Raw genomic sequence first — 19,752 nt, forward strand, 5'->3', positions numbered from 1 at the left:
CAGAAAGGCATCAAGGGATGTTTCCAAAAAAGTCACCTGAGAAATGCTTGAGATCAAGAAAAGAGTTTTAAAGAAGGTGTTTGATACTAGTGCAGTAATCAATATACTTATCCACTTATACAAACTGAAACTCACCTAGCCTTTTCTTAGATACAATTATTTTACTTGCTGCCTGAGTTTTTGGCAACTTTGTGTAAGATTCATGAACAAAACTGAACTAAACTATTTCACATCTGCCCTCACCATGCTACGTTAAGATATGAAGTGTGAGAGTTTGGCTTTACAAATTCTGTAAAATGCAAAATCCAGATGCTTTTAACTTGAAATTATTTCTTTGATAACAAATGAATTGCAAAAGAACAGTTTAGAGCACAACACACTGCCTGGAGAGTAACGCCAGCAGCTGCCTGAGCTGCTCTGCTGTCAGCCCCTGCTTGGCACTGTGCTAAATCTGCACAAGGTCATGAGTTGGTGAGAGGCAGTGGGGCCTTCCAGGTGCCCCACAGGGAGCACAAGGGCACAACCTAACCTCATCTGGCTGGCCACCCCAGAAGGCTGCTGCTCTCACCATGTGCCAGGCAGCCGGGTGAAACCCCAGGAGTGAGAAGTCGGTGGTTTACCACAGAGAAGACAAAGGACTGGAGCTGGCAGAGGTTTAGTAAGGGTAAGATGAGAAAGAAGGTGCAAAAGTAGAAGCTGTTATCCCTGGGCAGCTGCTGTGAACTCCTGCTGTTTGCAGCCTCTCGCTGGCAGGGAGTAGACTTGCTGCAGTTTGCTATAACAAAAGCATTTGGAAGGGAATCATAGAATCACAGAATATCCTGACTATGAGAAGGATCATAAAGATGTGAGTGTCACTTCACTAGTGTGCTGAAGACCCAATACTTGTACCCTTAACATTAGGCAGTACCACTACTCTCACTGCTCAATACCATATTATCTCCACAGCAATGCCATTTTCAAATCCTTTTTTCATCTGTTCTGTATTTGCACTGTGAGATCTGATTTTGAGTCCCATGTTTAGAATTCTGTTAATAGCTTCTGTTAATAGCAGTCAGTAACGTGATGGTAAAAAAGCAAACAATTCTTGGCTTTAATTTTAAAAGTAAGAATATCCTTTGTATTTTGCATTTTTTTTTTTTTTTGTATTCAAATTGTACAATTTGAATTTTGTGTTTCTAAAAATAGGACTATTTTTTACTGCATTGTATTGTACCCAATATCTTTCTCATTCTTAAAGGAAACATTTCATTTAGTAAGCAAGATATTAAAATACATTCAATATATTCATCTTCTCTGCATACATAGGAGGCAAATCTCACTTTTCTGCGCTTTCAGTATTTCTATCTTTGAGTAGCCTTCACCTTTGAGAAGTCTTAGTGCTAGACTCAATTAACAAAACAGCAAATTCTCCCATTGCAGCAAAAAATGATTTTCACCGACCAGAAGTAAAATTACTAGTTGTTGTTAATAAAGTTTATTTCACAGGAGTTATTACTGGTTTGCAGTGTAATCTTCCCAAATACATATACAAGGACTCTTTCCCTGCCTCATTATTTCCTTTGCACCAAGTAACAAAGCTTTTGTCTTGATCCTTTCTACTTTTTTAATCTTAGGGTGTCTCTACACAAATGATACAACTGGATTTATGCATACTGAAATCAGTGGTAAGAAGAGACAAAACTGCATTCAAAAGGTGCAGACCTTTGAACTTGCAATTCAGAAGTTTTAGTCACATTTTGTCCAAGAGTGATTAGAAGGCTGGTCATGTCTCTCTGCTCCAGATTTTGTTTGTAGTCTACCACCTATCTGTTCTCTTTGCTCTGAGGCTTCTGTTGAGCAACCGCTGTGTTTACCTGGATGATGTTTGCTTTTCCAGTTTTGGTTTTAGAGACTAGGTATTATCCTGAAGCAGCAATTTCTCCTCTGATCTCCAGAGAAATATCACTTTGCTTCTGAAGATTGTCAGTCTGCTTAGGTAAGAGAAATCGCTTCCAAAACTGCTTGATACTCTAATGGCTGTTTTGCAAAGTGTAAGGCGATAGCAAATAGAATGTTTTATAAATACGCATTGTGTACTCTAGATTACCAACACCACAGAAGCTAAAGCAGCCTCATTCACAGTGGTTTGTTATTTCATAATATTCCACAGTTATCTCCCTACACTTAACCTTCCACTGTGACTCCTACTTGAGCACATGCTAAATAGACCACACCAGAAGACTCCACGCCCGATGTGGTTTGTGGGCAGTATATATTACCAATGAGACTTTCTGACATTGTAGCTATAAAAAATTAAAAGGTTGCAACAACAGAGGTTAGCAAGAACAATATTTAATCTTACCTGCAGTATGTTATTTGCTTTGTATCGTCCCTAATGGACTAGCAAACGTTTGGACCGCTTAACTACACATAATTAAATTAACTTTCTTATTGTGCTTAGTTAAACTCATGAAAAGAAAGCAATTTTTAGTATACAGAGGAAGAGAGGAAAATACTGTATGAAACATTTTCAGCACAAAATTCTATGTGGTTTAGAGTACATGTTGAACAAGAATTATGTAATAGCATGACAGTGGTTAATGCATGACAGCAAGTGAAGTTATCTTTCTTACAGTATCTGAATGAAGCCAAAAGGAAGTTATGTCTTCCGTCTAAGTATTTTTGTTCATACTTACAGTATAATTACGATTTTTTAACAGTTTGTAACACTTTTTCTCTTCTCCCAGTATCTTAACTGCAAAAGTATCTTGGTATCGTAGCAGTTTATACTGAAGAATGAGTTGAACAGATGTATAGGGAGCTACATGATATATAAATAACACTTCTTGCTATTTATGATATTTAGAGGAATGAACTGAATAAGGGCAAAATAATACAAGAACAATACATGGCACTTAACACTTGGAAATCAAAGACTAACTAACATGTATCTATTGTAGTTATTACTACTGGTATGAGAATTACATCTTGGTGCTTCCATGAGTTCTGTGTATTCTGACCCAAATACCCACAGCAGGTCCCGTTGCCTGACTGCAAGGTCTAGCCTTTATCTCCAGTAAATAAGTTAGTGTAGCCTTTCTGTGGATAAGTAGTATCACGTGTTTAATATAAAAGATTTAAACAGTAAAAGTCATACTGCGAACTCTTTAATAAGCAGGGACTTACATCATAACTTAATTTCTTTGGTTGCGTTACTCATGCAAATTACTGGTAAATCGTAATAAGAAGCTCACAGTATGGCTTCTGGTTTCATAAGGAGGACCTGGCAGTGTTGAAAATAAAAATCAAGTTGCTTGAAATTCTTTAAATCTAGCCAGACATGGTTTTCTTGTTTTTTATTTATTTTTTAATATATATATATTTTATGCCAAGCTAGTTTGCTTAATGTTGTAGTCCCAAACAAAGTTGTAAAATTGCTAATAGTTTTCTAGGTCTGAACTTTCAGATTCTGACCTCTGACTGGCCCAGTGACATTGAACACAGTTTAAAACTGGTGCGGTCCCTGTCAACTCAGCATCTCTTTTGTCAGGGAAAAATCTGATCTCCCACAAATATTTATTTCAAATAAAGTTTCAGGTGCTGAAGGACAAGTCAAGGCGAGCTTAGTTTTTCTTGCTATAACAATTTGAGTTCATACTACATTTACTATAAATTGCACTGTATAATTGCATAATAATTGATAGCTTTCTGAGGCAGTTTGTAACTCTGCAAATATAGCTTTGCAGTACTTTATTTACAAGCATTAAGTTTATTCCAGGTTGTTGGAAAATTCTGGTATTTTACCATTTAGAAAGTAAGTGGTGCATTTTAATAGATGCACTCATCAATAAAGTACATTTTATATTAATAATTAAGCATAACTGTGCTGTGAGCTGTAACTGGTATTTGTTAAGCCAAACCCTGTCTCTGTCTCTGGCCTTTTTGGAATAAGCAAGAACAAACTTCACCAAAGTGTTGAAATAAGGTGAACGAAGTCTGAGAGAGAACAATAGGATAATGATAATTTGAGTTTAATTTGAAATAGTGTATGTTAACAGATAAAGATGCAAAATCCTGTTACTTGGAACATTCTGAACAGTCTGGTGATAGCTTCTTTTTAAGTAATAGTTTTCTCAAATCAAAGAGATGCTTCATGTCTCAAGACTCTGCATTGGCTGTATTTCTTTGCTAAACAAGGGGGGATAACAAAAGGGGACATGGCAGTGGCTGTCACCCTTACGTGCAGGTGAGCTCCGAGAGACTATAAAATAGCATGAGAATACAGAAAGAGAAGGGACCTCTTTTCATTACGTGTATACACAATTCAGTAAAGATGTCTTCTAGACCACAGGGTTAAAACTGTTTTAAATTGTAAATCTGGGAGCAGCATCAGACCGTTCATTCAATCCTGTATCTACTATATAGTTACTGTAGAATTTGAGTCTTCCAGGACCCACTTTACTCTGCCGTAAAACAGCTTGAGTTTAATATAGGGGCACATCAGCAGACCTTCCTAGCACTTGTTTCTAAAGTGCTTCAAGAAAAGCAGATGTTACACATTTACATTGAGACTGAATAATAACTCTGCTGTAGTAGTTCAGCAGAGGTGATAAAGTATTCACTGTCTTCACCAGCTAGGAAAGTAACTCTTCTCTATGTAGAAGTGCCCCATGGGCCTGTCATTGAGAATTAGATAAGACATTAAACCAATTTCAGGCCTGGTCTCTTCAGCCAGGTATTTCACCCTGCTCAGTGGGTGGCAAGGCTTGCAGTAAATCCTGGGAGCTAGAAAAAGGGGTAAAGGAGGCTAAGAAACATTTCCCTCTACAAGACTTGAGAACTAAGATTAGTAGGGAATTTAGAGTATGACAATACTCAAGCAACAATATGACAGTACTAGGATATTAGCTTAATCTTAAATTGGTTGGTTGTATTTAGTTTTTTAGTTCTTTAACAACCTATCAAATTATACAGTATTGTAACTGGGAAAAATGCTTCCCGATGCTCTGAAATAGTTGCTTACCTTGATAGCTGCAAATGTTATTCAGGACACCCCTGTAAGAATCTGTCTTCTTATGACTGAGTGACTTTCCTCAGCAGTGAATTCTGCTTTGTGCGGCATCTCCAGTGATGTGGCTTTACAAGTATGATCACAGAATCAGAAAAACCCTAGCAGGGAAATAGTTGTGTTCTATGAATGTGCATATTGATATTCTTAAAGAGCATCTAAATAAGCAGTCATTCCTTTGACCTTTGTACCAGCTGCTGGGAAAGCAAAGAGGAAAACTAAACCATGTGTTTGCAAGAAATTGGGTAGCATCACTTTCTTGTTTAAAACACCAGCAGAAGCACAGAAATTCAAAATAGCTTGCCTAGGGTCAATGAGCAAGGCAGGGGGAGAGCTGGGAATCAAACTCAGGTCTCCTTGAAACCAGCCCACTGCTTTGCCATAAAGAAACTGCCTTCAGTAGCAAGTTCTTTTCTCTTTTGAGATACAAGGTCCCATATGGATTTTTTATATTGCAATTGCAAAAATAATAATGAAAGTAATCAAGTGAGAATCTGCTGCCCACTAATTTAAAACTGAACTCATGACTAGCATCACTGTTGGCATAAAGAGTCTGGTGTTTTATAGCATCATTGGCTCCCTTTCTATAGCATCAAGAGATTTTAAAAGCAAATAAAGTGAAATGGAAGCTAAGAGAAAAGTTTTGACAACCTAGACGAAGTAGACGGGGAATGCCACTTAACCAAGGTAGAAGTAAAATGATGGATTTTTTTTGGTTTTGTTTGTTTGTTTATTTTAGGAATGTAAGACTTTTGCAGGATCAAATCCTGGCCCCTGCTTTTAAATCTCTCTATGTTTTCTATTCCTGTTCACAAAAAGATCACTTCTGGTCACTCAGTTGAATAAATCCAGATATTTTTCCTCATCTAGTCCTCACTAGTGAATCAGTTTACTGCAGTGGTTCTTAGTAGGCTTCAGCGCCTGAGCTTGCACTTTGTACTTCTGGAAAGAGTGGTGTGTGGCATGAAATGTGATCTCTGAACAACTTTCCCACTAGAGCAAAGAGCTTCTTTTCCCTCCCCAGGTACAGAGCAGCAATGCCTGTCAGCTTTTCCTCACTTTCAGAATTAGTTTCTTGTCTCATCGGTTTAAACAGCTGCAGCCGTCAGGCTGCCTTTCAGCTTTCTCAGACACAGATCTTTTCATAGCTTTATGTATTTTCAACATGCTCACAAATCTTTTTCCTTAAGTCACTCATTATCTTTAATCAAATGCCTATTGATGAACCTTTTTGCTCAGTTTTCCCTTCACTGAGATCAGACCAATAACAGGGCACCATAGGTGAACATGGAAATACACAGATAGAAAACAGACTGTTTGCTAAGCAGCCATCAAGTCAGCCACATGGTAAAGAAATGTAATATTTGATAGCCAGCAGATTACTTACAGCAGCCCATACTTGTACACATGCGGATTATATGGTTGATGTAGAATTATTATTATTTTCAGTTTCCTGTTCTGGACATTTTAAAACTCTCATCCCGCCGTTGATATAATTCTGCATTTATAACACAACGACCCTACAGAGGCAGTCATAGTCTTCTGGAACACTGACATCTGCTGGTAGTTGCAAGTCACAACGTTTAGGTGCAAAAGAAAATGGCAATCAAATCAGGCTAGGCAAGCACTCTGAATTTCAAGTCCAGCTTTCATTTTAAGATTGGTAGGGCTCTAATCACAGTAATATAAGTAAAGGATGTACCTTGCATAACTATTTCTCTCCACTCTGTAGGTTGCCTGTACAATGAGTTGTCACTGTTTTCATTGCACTATCAGACCATGGGCTGTTGTTTGTAACCTTTGTGCTGAAGATCAAAATACTTCCTGACTAAAACTTATTACTTATGCACTGTATGTACTGTACACTGTATGAGTGCTTTAACAGCAACATTAATATTTTAAATTTTATATGTAGGAGTAAAACTGCTCCTATATTTATTGCAAAATGTGGCATTCCATAAGTTCACAGAATCACAGAATCACAGAATTTCTAGGTTGGAAGAGACCTCAAGATCATCGAGTCCAACCTCTGACCTATCTGATTACTGCTTCCTTCTGCTTAGGTTTACTTCATTATCAGTTCATATATATATATATATATATATATACTTTAAAGTAATGCCCTCAATGTCAAATATGATCCAGTAATAGTTATACTTTGTATCAGACACTATTTTAACAACATGATGCTGATGAAAAGAAAAATTGAAGCACTGCTGGTGGCAAACCTCCTTTCAAAAAATATGAATCAACATAAAAAAAAGGTGTAAGAAATGATGCGTTATGTTGCTTTATGTCTTCCCATATTTGAGATAGATGGCTGGATTGAAAAAAATAGCTTTTAGCAAATTCATACATTTTTCACAATGTAATTGGAACTGTGGGTGTGGAAAAGAGTATTGAAAAGCCACATTCATCATTTATGCCCAAGGCTTTCCTGTGACTTCCAGAAAGCTGCGATAACTTAAAGAGAGCGTTTTAAAAATCAGGTCAGACTGCCTAGAGGCCATATGCATGAATACTCCAACCATCATTAGCAGCCAAGATAGTTACTGACTGAGGTAGTATCAGTTCTTTCAGAAAAAGAGCTGCTTGTAAGCTGACTTTGAAATAGCACTTGGTGGGATGACTTCAGTTTAAGATGAAGCCAATTGCTCAGCAAAGACCATACATGGGTTCCTGAGCAATCTGAAATAAGACCTCTGGCAATGCAAACCTAGCTAGCTTCTGGCTGCCTCCGTCTCTCCTGCAGCAGCTTCTGTACGTGGGGGACTCAGTACAGTAAGTCAGCAGAAAATTATTTGCTCTTTTGTCAGTTTAGTTTTCTGCAAGATCGACATGCAGCAGTAATGGAGGGAAAGGTCTGACAAGCACTGGCCTGAGCACAAGGTGAGGAACGGGACTTCAGGGATGTGCAGGCTACTGTCGCTGACAATTAGAGAAGTCTAGACTGCTATGAAAATGCAGAATTTTACTTTAATGCTTTGTTCCCATTCCCACGGAGATACATTTACAACTGCTACTGATTCAATTGGGAACAGACCTTTATTCTTAAATATCAACCATACCAGAAATGTTTGCAGAAATACATTTATCTTTCACAGACAGCTCAATGTCAAAGAACCGTTATTTGGTCTGTGTTAACTGGTGTACTGAAGGAAGATGAAAAAGGAAAGGCAAACCTTCACTTTCAATTATTATTGTTAACTTCACACACTAGAAAGATCTATTAAAATCAGATTGCTCTTCTAGAAACGAAGTACTATTCAGTTAAATAAGGGACTTTGTCGCACAAAAGGAACACGAATTAATGTGGTTTCAGACAGTTCCCGCAGGACTTCTGCTGAGTTCGGAGCAAATTCTTTATGTATTGCAATATGTTTTAATCAAACTTGTCCAGGCACTACAAAATTTGAAGGCTTAAAAAAGTGTTTTAGGAATTGTCATATATACCTTCAAAATTTGAAAGATGTATATTCAGAACATACTGACTTTACATATTCCAAGGAAACAATACAGAGCTTTCTTTTGTGTTGAAGATATTTTATGAAAGAATGAACAAAGCTATAAATGACTAAAAAAAAAATGTAAAGAAGAAACCTGACAAAAGTAAGGGAAAGCAGTGGCAGGAGTAGTAGAAGATGCAGTGGAAGGAACATTGAGAGAAAGGAAGAAATACTTTTCTTGCCCCATTGATATGACTTTTCAGATAATCCACTAGAATAATAATACTCTACAAGACAAAAAGCAGCTACAAGCTTTGCCTTTTTATCTGATAGCTGTAAGAACTAGCTTCCTTTTAACATGCATCTAGCTATGAAGTTCACACGCTGCATTTAGTGACTTGGATTTGAAATTAGAGTTTAATTACAGACGCTGAAGAGAATGTGAGCCAGCACAGAGCACCTAGGTATGAGAGACTCACAGATGTGCTGGGAGGGTCTCTCGCTTGCTAATCTGAGAATTGTCCAGCCATCCTGGACATGTCATATCTACATGGAACAGAGACTGACTGAAGTAGAGCGTTTTTGCTTTTTATAGCAGCAGTAAACTTAATCACCCACGTTATCTTATTTCCTTGTGGAATGCTCTTCAGGTATTTTTGCCCTCCTAGTCCTGGAGACTCTTCCTTATACCGCCCTTGCCAAGTCCACCCATAGAAAAGCATCGCAACCAGTCTCTGTTTATCTACAGCTAAACAGACTGAAAAGTAATTTTTCTTCTTACATGTAGCAAAAAATTATGAAAAAGTTTATTTTTATTCTTTCTTTTTCTTTCTTTCTTTTTCTTTCTTTTCTTTCTTTTCTTTCTTTTTCTTTCTTTCTTTCTTTCTTTCTTTCTTTCTTTCTTTCTTTCTTTCTTTCTTTCTTTCTTTCTTTCTTTCTTTCTTTTCTTTCTTTCTTTTTCCTTCCTTCCTTCCTTCCTCCCTCCCCCCTCCCTCCCTCCCTTCCTTCCTTCCTTCCTTCCTTTTTCTTTTCTTCCTTCCTTCCTTTTTCTTTTCTTCCTTCCTTCCTTTCCTCTTACTTATTTTGGGGGATCAATGTACATATATATATATATATATATATCTCAAATGATTTAAAGATGGCAGCAGTGTATTTCAGTGAAAACATTTCTTTAAGTCCACGGCTACCAAATGCATTCTTCCCAGTACGTTGCCGTGCAGTACAGAAGCTCGCGGCTCAGCATTTCTCGCGAATACGATCATGCATTTCTGGCCTCTGTGTGGTATCACGGGGATACACAGCAACCCTCATAATTCTCATAACTCTTATAACTGGGTTGATAATTGGGTTCATACACCAATTAGCAGCGCCGTGCCGAGCCAGGCCTGCAGGGCGCAGCACCATGAGCCCCCCCCTTCCACGGCGGGGCGGCGCCGTGAGGGCGAAGCCGTGAGGAGGGCGTTTTGTGCCTCGCGTCGCCCCGTAGCGAGCGGGCTGCCGGGGCTCCACGTCGGCCGCGCAGGCGCAGCAGCGCCGCCGCTCACCTGCTGCGGGGAGGGGGCCGGGAGGAGGAGGAGGAGGGGGCGGCGGGGGGAGGAAGGCCGCGCCGCCATGTTCAAGAAGCTGAAGCAGAAGATCAGCGAGGAGCAGGCGCCGCCGCGCCGCGCCGCCCCCCTGCAGCCGCAGGGCGCCGCGGAGGGGGTGCGTTGGGTTTTGTTTCCCCTCTGGGGCGCGGGGGGTGGGTGCTGGCAGGTGCCCGGCACCGGGGCTCGCCGTGTGCGACGCTGCCCAGGCCGCTGCGCTGGGGCGGAGCAAGGAAACGAGAGCAAGTTTTTGGCTTTTGGGTGGAATGCGGTGGTTTTCTGTCGCTTGGTGCTGCTTGGTGTCGTCTCGGTTGGTCTCCAGTGCTGTTAGGAGGAAAGTGGTGTTGGATTTGGGCTTACAAGCGAAACAGGGCACGCTGCTCGCTCCCCGTGTCGCGTTTCCAAATAGCTTCTGTAAACGAGGAAGGAGGGAGAGGGTTTTGAGGTCTAAAATGCATCGCTGTCCGCAAAGAGCGTGGAATATACTGAATAGACTTCTGTTCCCGTCCTCGTAGCGGACACGTAAATAAGCTGCGTTCAGTTTATTGGGTGCGCTGTCACCACCTGACCATCAGCTGCTTCCTATCAAAGCATTTTCAGCCCAAGTTTTACAGGCATTCGGCACTTATTAGCTCTGTGAGACTTTTACTTGCGTTCATTTTTGCTCTTTCCTATGCCCCGTCACAGGGGGGCTTTGCTTACCATACCCTCTCTCCGTTATTAATAACCTCTCTCTAGGACACAAAACTTGCCATTTGTACTCTGGCTTGCAGTGTCCGAGGCTAAATTTACCAGCCTAAGAGCGATAAATCCAGGGGTAGCATCTCTCCAAGCGTAACATGAAGGTAACACTCATTCTGAGGAGGCCTCTGTGGACCCCCCCTTTCCGCATGGGCTGTTGGCGAACTGATGTCCCCTCTCTGACTCTGACAGCCTGCGCTCTCCCCCTGCCTGATGAAGGACAGACACAGCAGTTTGTAACTGCTGATGGGGAGAAAAAGCTGCCCCTGCAGTTCCGGGCGGCTGTGTGGGCTCCCCTGCCCTGCCCGCCTCCAGTTTTGGAACTGTGCTGGTCGTTACCCAGGAGCAATGACTGTGCCCGCTGCCCAGCACGGTGCCTCTGAAATGGCTCTGAAGCCTCTGGAAGCCTGAGTGCAGCGGTTAAGGGCATTAAGGGCAGAGTGAAGAGAGGCCTTCATGCCCCATCTAGTATTGAAGTGTTGATGGACACTTGGAAACCTTTTTTGTTCTGTATGGTGAGGGCTAGAAGTCCCCCCACTGTAAATGGCTGACCTTAAGTTAGAGGGCGAGCAGAAAAGGAGAGCAGGCTACTGGGGCGAGCAGGGTGTTGTCGTCGTTCAGGCTGTATGGATACTTCTGGAGCAAAACTCTTCAGCAAGATACAGAGCTGGCCTGGTTATCCAGTACTAAGCTGGGTGTCTGACTTAAGAAGAGTCACGTTGTCAGGAAGAAACTTTCTCTCTGTTTGGTCTGGCCTGTAAACTGTCGCTGACTTTGGTATAACCATGTATTTCCTATGATACCAGACTTAATTAATTACTATCCAAATCTGGCAAAACATACGTATAGGCTTTAGCTACGTCTTCTGTTCTTTCTCTAGAAGACTGACGTTTTTAGGGGTAATATCTCTTCAGTGGACTAATGCACTGTCATTTATGTTTTAGTCAGCTCAGTCATGGTCTTGAGACTAGTATTTTGCGAGGCAGAATTCACATACACAACCTAAACGATGGTATGGCAACAAAGTGCAGGAGATGTTCTGATTTTTATTTTTTATGGCAACACTTTATTAGTTCTGGTTATGTTGTAGCATATACTTAAGGAGAGGTCTTAATTTCTTTTTATGTAAAACTTGCTGATCTTTTAATGTTCACTACATGTGTACTGAAGTTTTATATGTGGATTTAGAAGCATGAGGCTGGCAAGCTACATTTGGGTTGGGTCAGCTTGGCTTGTTGTAGCCTTGCTCAGTATGGGGTTGTGAAATTTCTTTGAATAGATGTTTAGTGTTAACAGGAACAACAAGTTTGTGTTGATGTTTTAAAATGTGTCATGTTCTTCTGCTGCCCTTTTGCTTTGCTTAAATTCTATTTTATTTTGACTATTGTTTTTTAAAATCAATTCCTTAAAGGAATGAGATGGTACTCCTTATTTAAATGATCAACTGCCTGTCAATTTGCAAAACTTTGAAGCCTTAATCTTTAATATTTAAAACAAGTATTAAAATGCTAAGGTATTATGAAGTTTGAGTTTCAAATTTGGACCAGGAGGATGATGGTCACAAGTGATCAAAATAGCTTAATAATATTATAAGATAATAGCATAATTTTGTTGCATGCTCTTGTGGCTGTTTCATGGTATTTTCTGCTCTGGAGACTTTGCATTGAGGTAGAACTCCTCACAGACAGTATGTGAAACTGATTGTGGCTTCTTTAAAAGGAAGATCTACCCCGGGCTTCACTGACAAGTCACAGTTAGTCAATGTTAAAATAAATTATGATATGGAAGAATTAGTTCTGAATATTGTTGGTATGTGATCTCTGTGTAGGTCCCTTCCAAGTCCCCTCCACCGACTGACAAAAGAAGCAGAACATCTTCGTTTACAGATCAGAATGACGAAAGCTCCTTAACACCAGACAAAGAGGTCAGCTGAAAACTCATTTTCTGTATTTTTAAGCTTTAACGCTTCATTAAGAAGAAAAATAATCTGACTTTGCTTCCTTGATTAATGCCTTTTTTTTTTTGTTGTTGTTCCTCATTCTCTCTATTTCCTGTGCATTACACATAAGAATAGTCTAATCAGTCATATCACCAATGATAGGACCTGCAGGAATGGTGTCAAGCTGAGGCAGGAGAGGTTTAGGCTGGGCATCAGGAAGAGGTTCTTCACCGAGAGGGTGGTCATGCACTGGAACAGGCTCCCCAGGGAAGCAGTCACTGTACCAAGCCTGTCTGAATTTAAAAAGCGTTTGGACTGTGCACTTAGTCACATGATCTCAAATTTGGGTAGACATGTGTGGTGCCAGGAGTTGGGCTCAGTGATCCTTATGGGTCCCTTCCAACTCAGGATATTCTATGATTCTAATTTGTAGGTGAAATCCCGGAGTGTTTCATATTAGTGAAACAGACCTTTAAAGCCCTACATTGACACCTTTTAAATCCTTCTCCAGATTTAAAAATCTTTCTGCTGAACTAGATTCAGTAAACTACTGGGACAGAAGTTACATTCAGACAGATTAACTTTGTTTTTCCTGCCTCTTTTGTTTGACAAGTTGGACGAGTCCTATTAGCTGTAGAGGTAAGTTGAGGCAGGCTATATATACATGTATATATAAAGTATTTGTTTTCTTGCAATGGGCCCATCCTTAGATTACTATGAACACTACCAGTGATTACAGCTTGGCAATTTTGATTCCTTCACTGGTAATAGAAACAAAAGGAAAACTATCTTGTGTTGTGTTTTTTTTTTTTTTTTTTCTTTAGAAATGCAATATTCAGTTTTCTAATGAATTATTTTTTTTTGTTGTTGTTCATGTAGTGTTGTATAAAACGACTTCTTTTTGTCCCTGGAGAGAGGCTTTCTATTAACTGATGCTCTGTTAATGTTGGCAAGCAGCATCATCTGTGATAAATTAACTGCTTTAGAAAGGAGAGCTTGCATTGTCTTTTTTTTTTCCCCAGAGAAAGCAACTTGCATGTCTTTTCTAAATGCAGAAGTTATGTGCTGCCACATGAGAGCTACATGAATGTGATAAAGGTTAAAGGAATGATTTAGCCAAGGTGTTCAGACGCTTCTAAGCAGCAGAAGCTTAGTGGAATATGAGATAATGTAGCTCTGAGACAGTGACGTTCGTCTGTGTGACTGGTTCATTGGTTTTAGTCTCATTGGCTTGACACTGCCTACGCCTCAATGAAGAAAATCTTCCTCTCTTCAGTGGGAAATGATTAAAGGAAAAGATTAATAAAAGGGATGAGGAGTATTACAACTTACACAAGTACCAACTGCTTTTCTGCTCAAATACAACTCCCACATTGAGTCAAACTCAGAATAGTTCTGTTTTGTTTTTTTGTTTTGTTTTGTTTTGTTTTTTCAAAAAAAAAACTTGTATTTAATTTTAAGGATGGTTGCTTTTATTCCAGATTTGAAGATTTGTATCCCTGAAAGCTTACCTTATTTTTCAGTTGATTTAATAAATATGCTACCTCTCCTCACCGTTCTGCTAACATAATATTAAAAAAAAATAATTGTTGGGCTCTACTGATGTTACCTATATGTGTCAATGTTTCTGCAGTCGTCTTCATTTCTGTTGATTTTTATCTTTTAGTGCTTCATTAAATTTATACTGCCCCAATCTGTTTTTTCCAGTCTGCTTTTCCAGACAAACAGGAGAAGCAAAGAATTCCCCACAAGACATGCCAAGTAATGTTGGAAGAACATTATCATGCTCTAAATACAGTGGTTACACTTGGAATGATCAGAGAGAGAGAGAGATGGAGAAATAAGATTAAGAATGAAAACAGAGTGCTAAAGTGACCTCAGATTTACAGTTATCCCCTGGCATGGGGAACTGTTAGGAGAATTTTACTTACGAAACACATTCTGTAATTAAAATTCAGAAAGTAGCGAAGATGCGAAGGGAGTGAAAATCTCTGCTTTTTAGTAAGAGCTAGTTTCATGTCAAATGGAAAGTTTTACTAAAATAAAGATAAATTTACATCATCAAGACATGAAAGCTTCTTTCTCCAAATATTCCTCAAGTGTAAAGACTGGTTAAAAGCAAATCATCCTTGAAATGTAGTTGTTGGATTGTATTTCAGTAAAACTCAGTTTGGTGGCAGTATTTATGATACTTATAAAAGATATTATATACTATCTCTGAAAATACATGCCCCAATTATATGAAAGGGGAACACTTTTTAAAACATTGTTTTTGTTTGATCATACATATGTTTTTATGTACAGTTGGCAATGGTGTTACAACGAACTAAAGCTGGACAACGTTTAATGTACTGAGAATGGTTTTGAAGAATAACATATACTGAAATGTTTCTGTAGTACATGAATATTTGCTAACCATTTTGGTGTAGGAAACTTAAACAAATAGAACTGTACGGTATTTCATAATTCTTGTATACATCTTCTCCCTCTGGCTTATTACATTTTAGTGTGACTTTAATAAATCCATACTTTAATATTTTTAATGTTAATATTAAAATGTGTAAAAGCTTTGATTTAAACTCAACACTTTTACAATATTTTTAGAATAAAAAATTACATTTGTAATAGACAATATTAATCTGATCAAAGAGTTGTAATAAAACATGCAGGAAAACCTTTTTGCTTTATATTCTAAAAAATATATATTTTTTTAACAGAATGTTTTGGGATTTTGAAAAACTTATGTGCTTCATTCATGGAACACTGGCATAAATTTCTTTTATTCCTGCCTGCTTTCTTCTTCAGCTTCTATTTTAATGAAGCTGTGGATCTCCAGGATCTCCACAGAAGCAGTGCTATGGAGAAGCTCATGTATTTATTTATTTTTTGTGTGTGTATAAGGAAAAAGCAGAATTCTGTCTAGTTCTGTATTCTGTTCTTGCAAGTAGCCTGTAAAATATGGCTTTAGTGTAAAATAAAATCATTGATACTTACATAAAAACTACTTCAAGCAGTTTGTGTATCAGATACCTTCTGAGTTGGCCTTGGTGTCATTTGAAACAGCCCTGGATGATTAAAACTTAATTGTTGTTACTTCTAGCCTTTTCCAGGGAAGAATAGTGTTTGGTTTTCAAATTTCAGTTTATTTCATTGACTCTTGAACAGAATTTGAGGGAAAATGTATCATATTCAGTATCATTCCTAGAAGTTCCAAATTTTCTTCTGGTTTAGTATAGTTATTTTTACAAGTCAGGACCACGTGCAGAAAATAACAAAGCTAGTTCTGAGCCGTGAACTGAGAGGGAACAGCTGATATCTTGATGTGGATGACATGGCACTTATTCAGGTCCAAATATCACTCACATCCTCACAAGTGTTATGGAAGTGTGTCAGAGCACTGTATATGTAGATTTTCTTAGAGCTAAAGATAAACTAGCAATGTACTTTTTAGTCTTACTTTAGTACTGAAAATTGACTGTTTCAAATTTAATTGAAGTATCTTTCCAGCATTGGCTAATAAATCAGGACAAGCAAAGCTGGAAATAAGTTGTCTTCTACCTTTGTTAATGCTGCATCTTTGATTTATTCATCCACTCTGAGGTACTTCTAAATAGATACTCCCATCCAGGGGGTAGCAGTAATTCAGATGTATCTGATTTTTTATTTTTTTTTTTTATTTCTGACATGCAAATTTAAAACTGAATTTTGGAGTCTGTCTAGTTCTTATCTAAAGCATGACTTTTATAATTCTTGATGCATACACAGGTTTATTTAGGTTGCTTATCAAAATAACAAACCAGGAAAGAATCGTTGGATTTATGTATTAACTCATCCTGAAAATGCAGTTCTGTGCCCTCAGGTTCTGGGACTTTTTTTAATTGCAGAGAAAAGTCTTGAACTTTTGAGTTCTTTTGCCAGTATTTTAATACCATAAATGTAAGAGGGATGAAGCATGAAAAGATTGTTAAAGATTGCATGAACCTTCTATAAAATAGATCAGCAAATTACTGTGTTTTTTTGTTTTTTTTTGTTTTTTTTTTTTTACAGCTTTTCTGACGTTCCCCACAATCTGGCAAATTTGGGGGTGGGATGGACTTTTTTTTTTTTTAAACTGTGGAGGAATGAGTTATCTTTCTTATTAGGAGATGAAACTAAACCATTAGCCTAATAGCTGACATCCTTAGCTCCTTGAACTAGGTCAATAAATAAATACTGGTTTACCTCTTCAACAAGCTTGTAGTATAATCCCTTTCCTTCTGTTTTACTGTGCATGTACACAACATGGAAAAACAGTACACATACAATTAGAGAAGCATTTAAGCATTAACATTAGAAATGAACATGTGCCGTGATGCAAATTCATACAGTTAGCGAAGTACAAGTTTGTGTAATAACAGGATAATCTGAAACATGGAACCACTGGTTCTCTTCCTTTTTCTGAAAGGGAATAATTACTGCCACTGGTAATCAAGCAAGCGTTGTATATATGTAATATGCATTAAATCAACTAGTCCCCCCCCTTCAGAGCAAGGGTACTTGTTAGCACTATAATCCCTGTTAAATTCTGCATTTATTTCACAGCCTGCTAAGGAAGTCATTTGATCCAGCATTCAGAAATACTTTGGCCTACATATCCCATTCATCAGAGTAAAGGAATATTTGAGCATGGTAATTCTTCAGAGAGGAATAGCAAAAACAGTACAAAAGCGTTTCATTCTGGGGTTCAGGAAGTTCATAAAGAACAAGTTAAGGCAACTTAAGTGAGGCCAGACATGAGGGCTCCAGAGACTGTATTTCCAGAATTCTGAACAGAGATTATTTCAAAAGAACTATTGTTCTTTAAGAATACTTAAAGAAATGTATCGTCATCTGATCCCAGGTTTCATTATCTAATTTACCTTTTTGTAACTTTTTCTCAAAGGTGGAAATGTTTGTTGTTGGTGAGTAGGATTGTATTTGCAAAAACAGAGTAATTCTATATTGTGCTAAAAGACCAGCAACATCACAGCTTTAATTTGGTGCCTGAGGTAAAGGTCAGTATGGGACAGAGTTAATTTACCCTAGAGCATGTCTGAAGCATAAAATTCTGAAAGATTTTAGTAGGATTTCTCTAAAAAGCTTTCAAATGTGATTTGATGGTGTTCAGAGGATTAGAGAAGGCTAGTTATAGCATTAATTACAGGTCTGCACATTCTGCCTGTTTGCAGGATGCTTCAGCCCAACTGGATTCCCAACTTGTCTAGTTACATTAAGCACATCAACTGGTTCACAACATTATGTGATTATTAATCATAAGTCATTCAGAGCGATCCCCTGAAGTACAAAAATCCATTGTGGCAGTATTTACAAGTGTTTAATTTTGGAAGACTATTTTTTCTTGCCTTTTTTCCAGGCATAGGTGAATAATTTTCAGTGACTTCCACAAAAACAAAACAAAAGAAGAAGTCGACAGCTCATATTAAAGCCATGCTCAAGAGTTAATGAAAAAAAAAGAAAAAAAAGTGCAGATAAAAATGGGATATATATTTTTGGAAAGTACTAGGTGTTGTAATTATAAGACTTATTCAACAGCACTGCCTATAATATAGCTGTAAGAACAAAGCAGACAATGAGCTGCTGGAGTAACAAAAATGCTATGAGCAAGTACTTAAACGTTTTCACTGTTGGGCACCCAATATCTGAGAATGGAGGATGAGTTCTCTAATAAGAAGATACAGCCAGTTCTAAGGAAATAACATTCTTGGACCATGATTAAGTGTATTCTGCCTTTGATAGCTGTTTGAAGTGTGAAACTCAACTCTTGGGTAACTCTTAACTACTGGTGCCTCGAACACTATTATTGTCTTCTACCTGTGTTTGCAGGGTTGCCTCTTTCCCTTTTATGCTACCCTTGTCTTTTTTGCAGTAGACTGAAACAACAGGGAGGTGAAGCTGAGATGATTTAGTGACATCCTTGCCTCAGGCTTCCGATTAACAATTGTGGAACGCAACAGTAGTGTTAATTGCTTTCTACTGTTTGTGTAAACTATTAGTTGCAATAGAGACCCTAGAGTGGTGTGCTTGCAAGCTCAATCAGTATGGCATAAATTCATATTTATAAGCTTTTTTATTTCTTAAAAACGTAATTATTGTGTGTTGAGGTATCATAGGCTTTGCAGAAGCTGATAGCTTGGTTCTGCTGATCTTGCCACGGAGGAGTTGCATATGCTCCCTGTCAATTGTCTTCTGAGTAGTTGGAGTGAATTTAACTCCCTCCATTGCTTAAGCTTCTTTGTTGCCTTGCTGGTAAGGTTAGGGGGTTTTGCTTTTTATTTGGGGCAGGATGGTGTTAGGTGAGGCTTTTGTGTAAGATTACTAGGTAAGCCTCCTGCTAGAACTTTGTTATGCTTATGTGGTCATGGACTGGAGGGGATGATGGAAAACAACAATTCACAGAAGCTGAACATACTCACTGTCTGAATTTGTTTTTAATTTCAAATGTAGAATAATTTGTTGGAGATGAATAGGAAATCTTTTTAACGCAAGTTGTTTGGGTAATGCAAGGAGTTTGAATTAAGCAAAATAATTTTATGATGAAATTTCAGTGCTTAATATTCTGAGAAGCAAACATTAGCCTACCATATCTATGAAGTGGTAATTTGAACTCTCTGTGGTTCCTGAAGTTCTATGCAGTCATGTTTTGAAAGTGACTCATCTAAGCTTAAGATAGGTTACATTTTGAAAATGTTTATAATCCTTTGGTTAATAGCATTTGCTTGGATACATGTAGGAGTGTTTTGGAAATGTTGTTTCATCATATTAACTGGTGTTATCTAAACGTACAAGATATTCTTTGACTTAAAGATTTCATCATCATTTTATTTGTTCTTGAGAATGTACATACTTGTAATTCATGAGATTATCAGTCTTGCTTGTAGCATTGCTGCTGTGTGATTACACATAGTATTCGCCATTTCTTTTTCTGGCATATATCTTTTCAGAAGTGTGTGTACA

At 38.3% G+C, this 19,752-nt stretch overlaps 1 protein-coding gene across 9 annotated transcripts in view; it reads left to right on the forward strand.

Moving 5' to 3' along the window:
* Positions 1-1,943: 1,943 nt before the first annotated feature.
* The window catches only part of GOLGA4 (golgin A4), a 71,261-nt gene continuing 53,452 nt past the window's right edge, over positions 1,944-19,752 (forward strand). For 6 of the 9 annotated variants that reach the window (XM_082754908.1, XM_082754910.1, XM_082754912.1 and 3 more), the window contains exons 1-2: positions 10,097-10,197; positions 12,649-12,744. In XM_082754908.1, coding sequence (XP_082611034.1) covers positions 10,108-10,197; positions 12,649-12,744 — 186 coding nt within the window. In that variant the 5' untranslated portion in view covers positions 10,097-10,107. Of the gene's footprint in view, positions 1,979-10,096; positions 10,198-12,648; positions 12,745-19,752 lie in introns of those variants that run through there. The other 3 variants (XM_082754917.1, XM_082754916.1, XM_082754915.1) reach the window with 3 other exon arrangements.

The sequence above is a fragment of the Aythya marila genome (assembly GCF_965140915.1).
Source record: "Aythya marila genome assembly, chromosome: 2".
NCBI classification, from domain to species: domain Eukaryota; kingdom Metazoa; phylum Chordata; class Aves; order Anseriformes; family Anatidae; genus Aythya; species Aythya marila.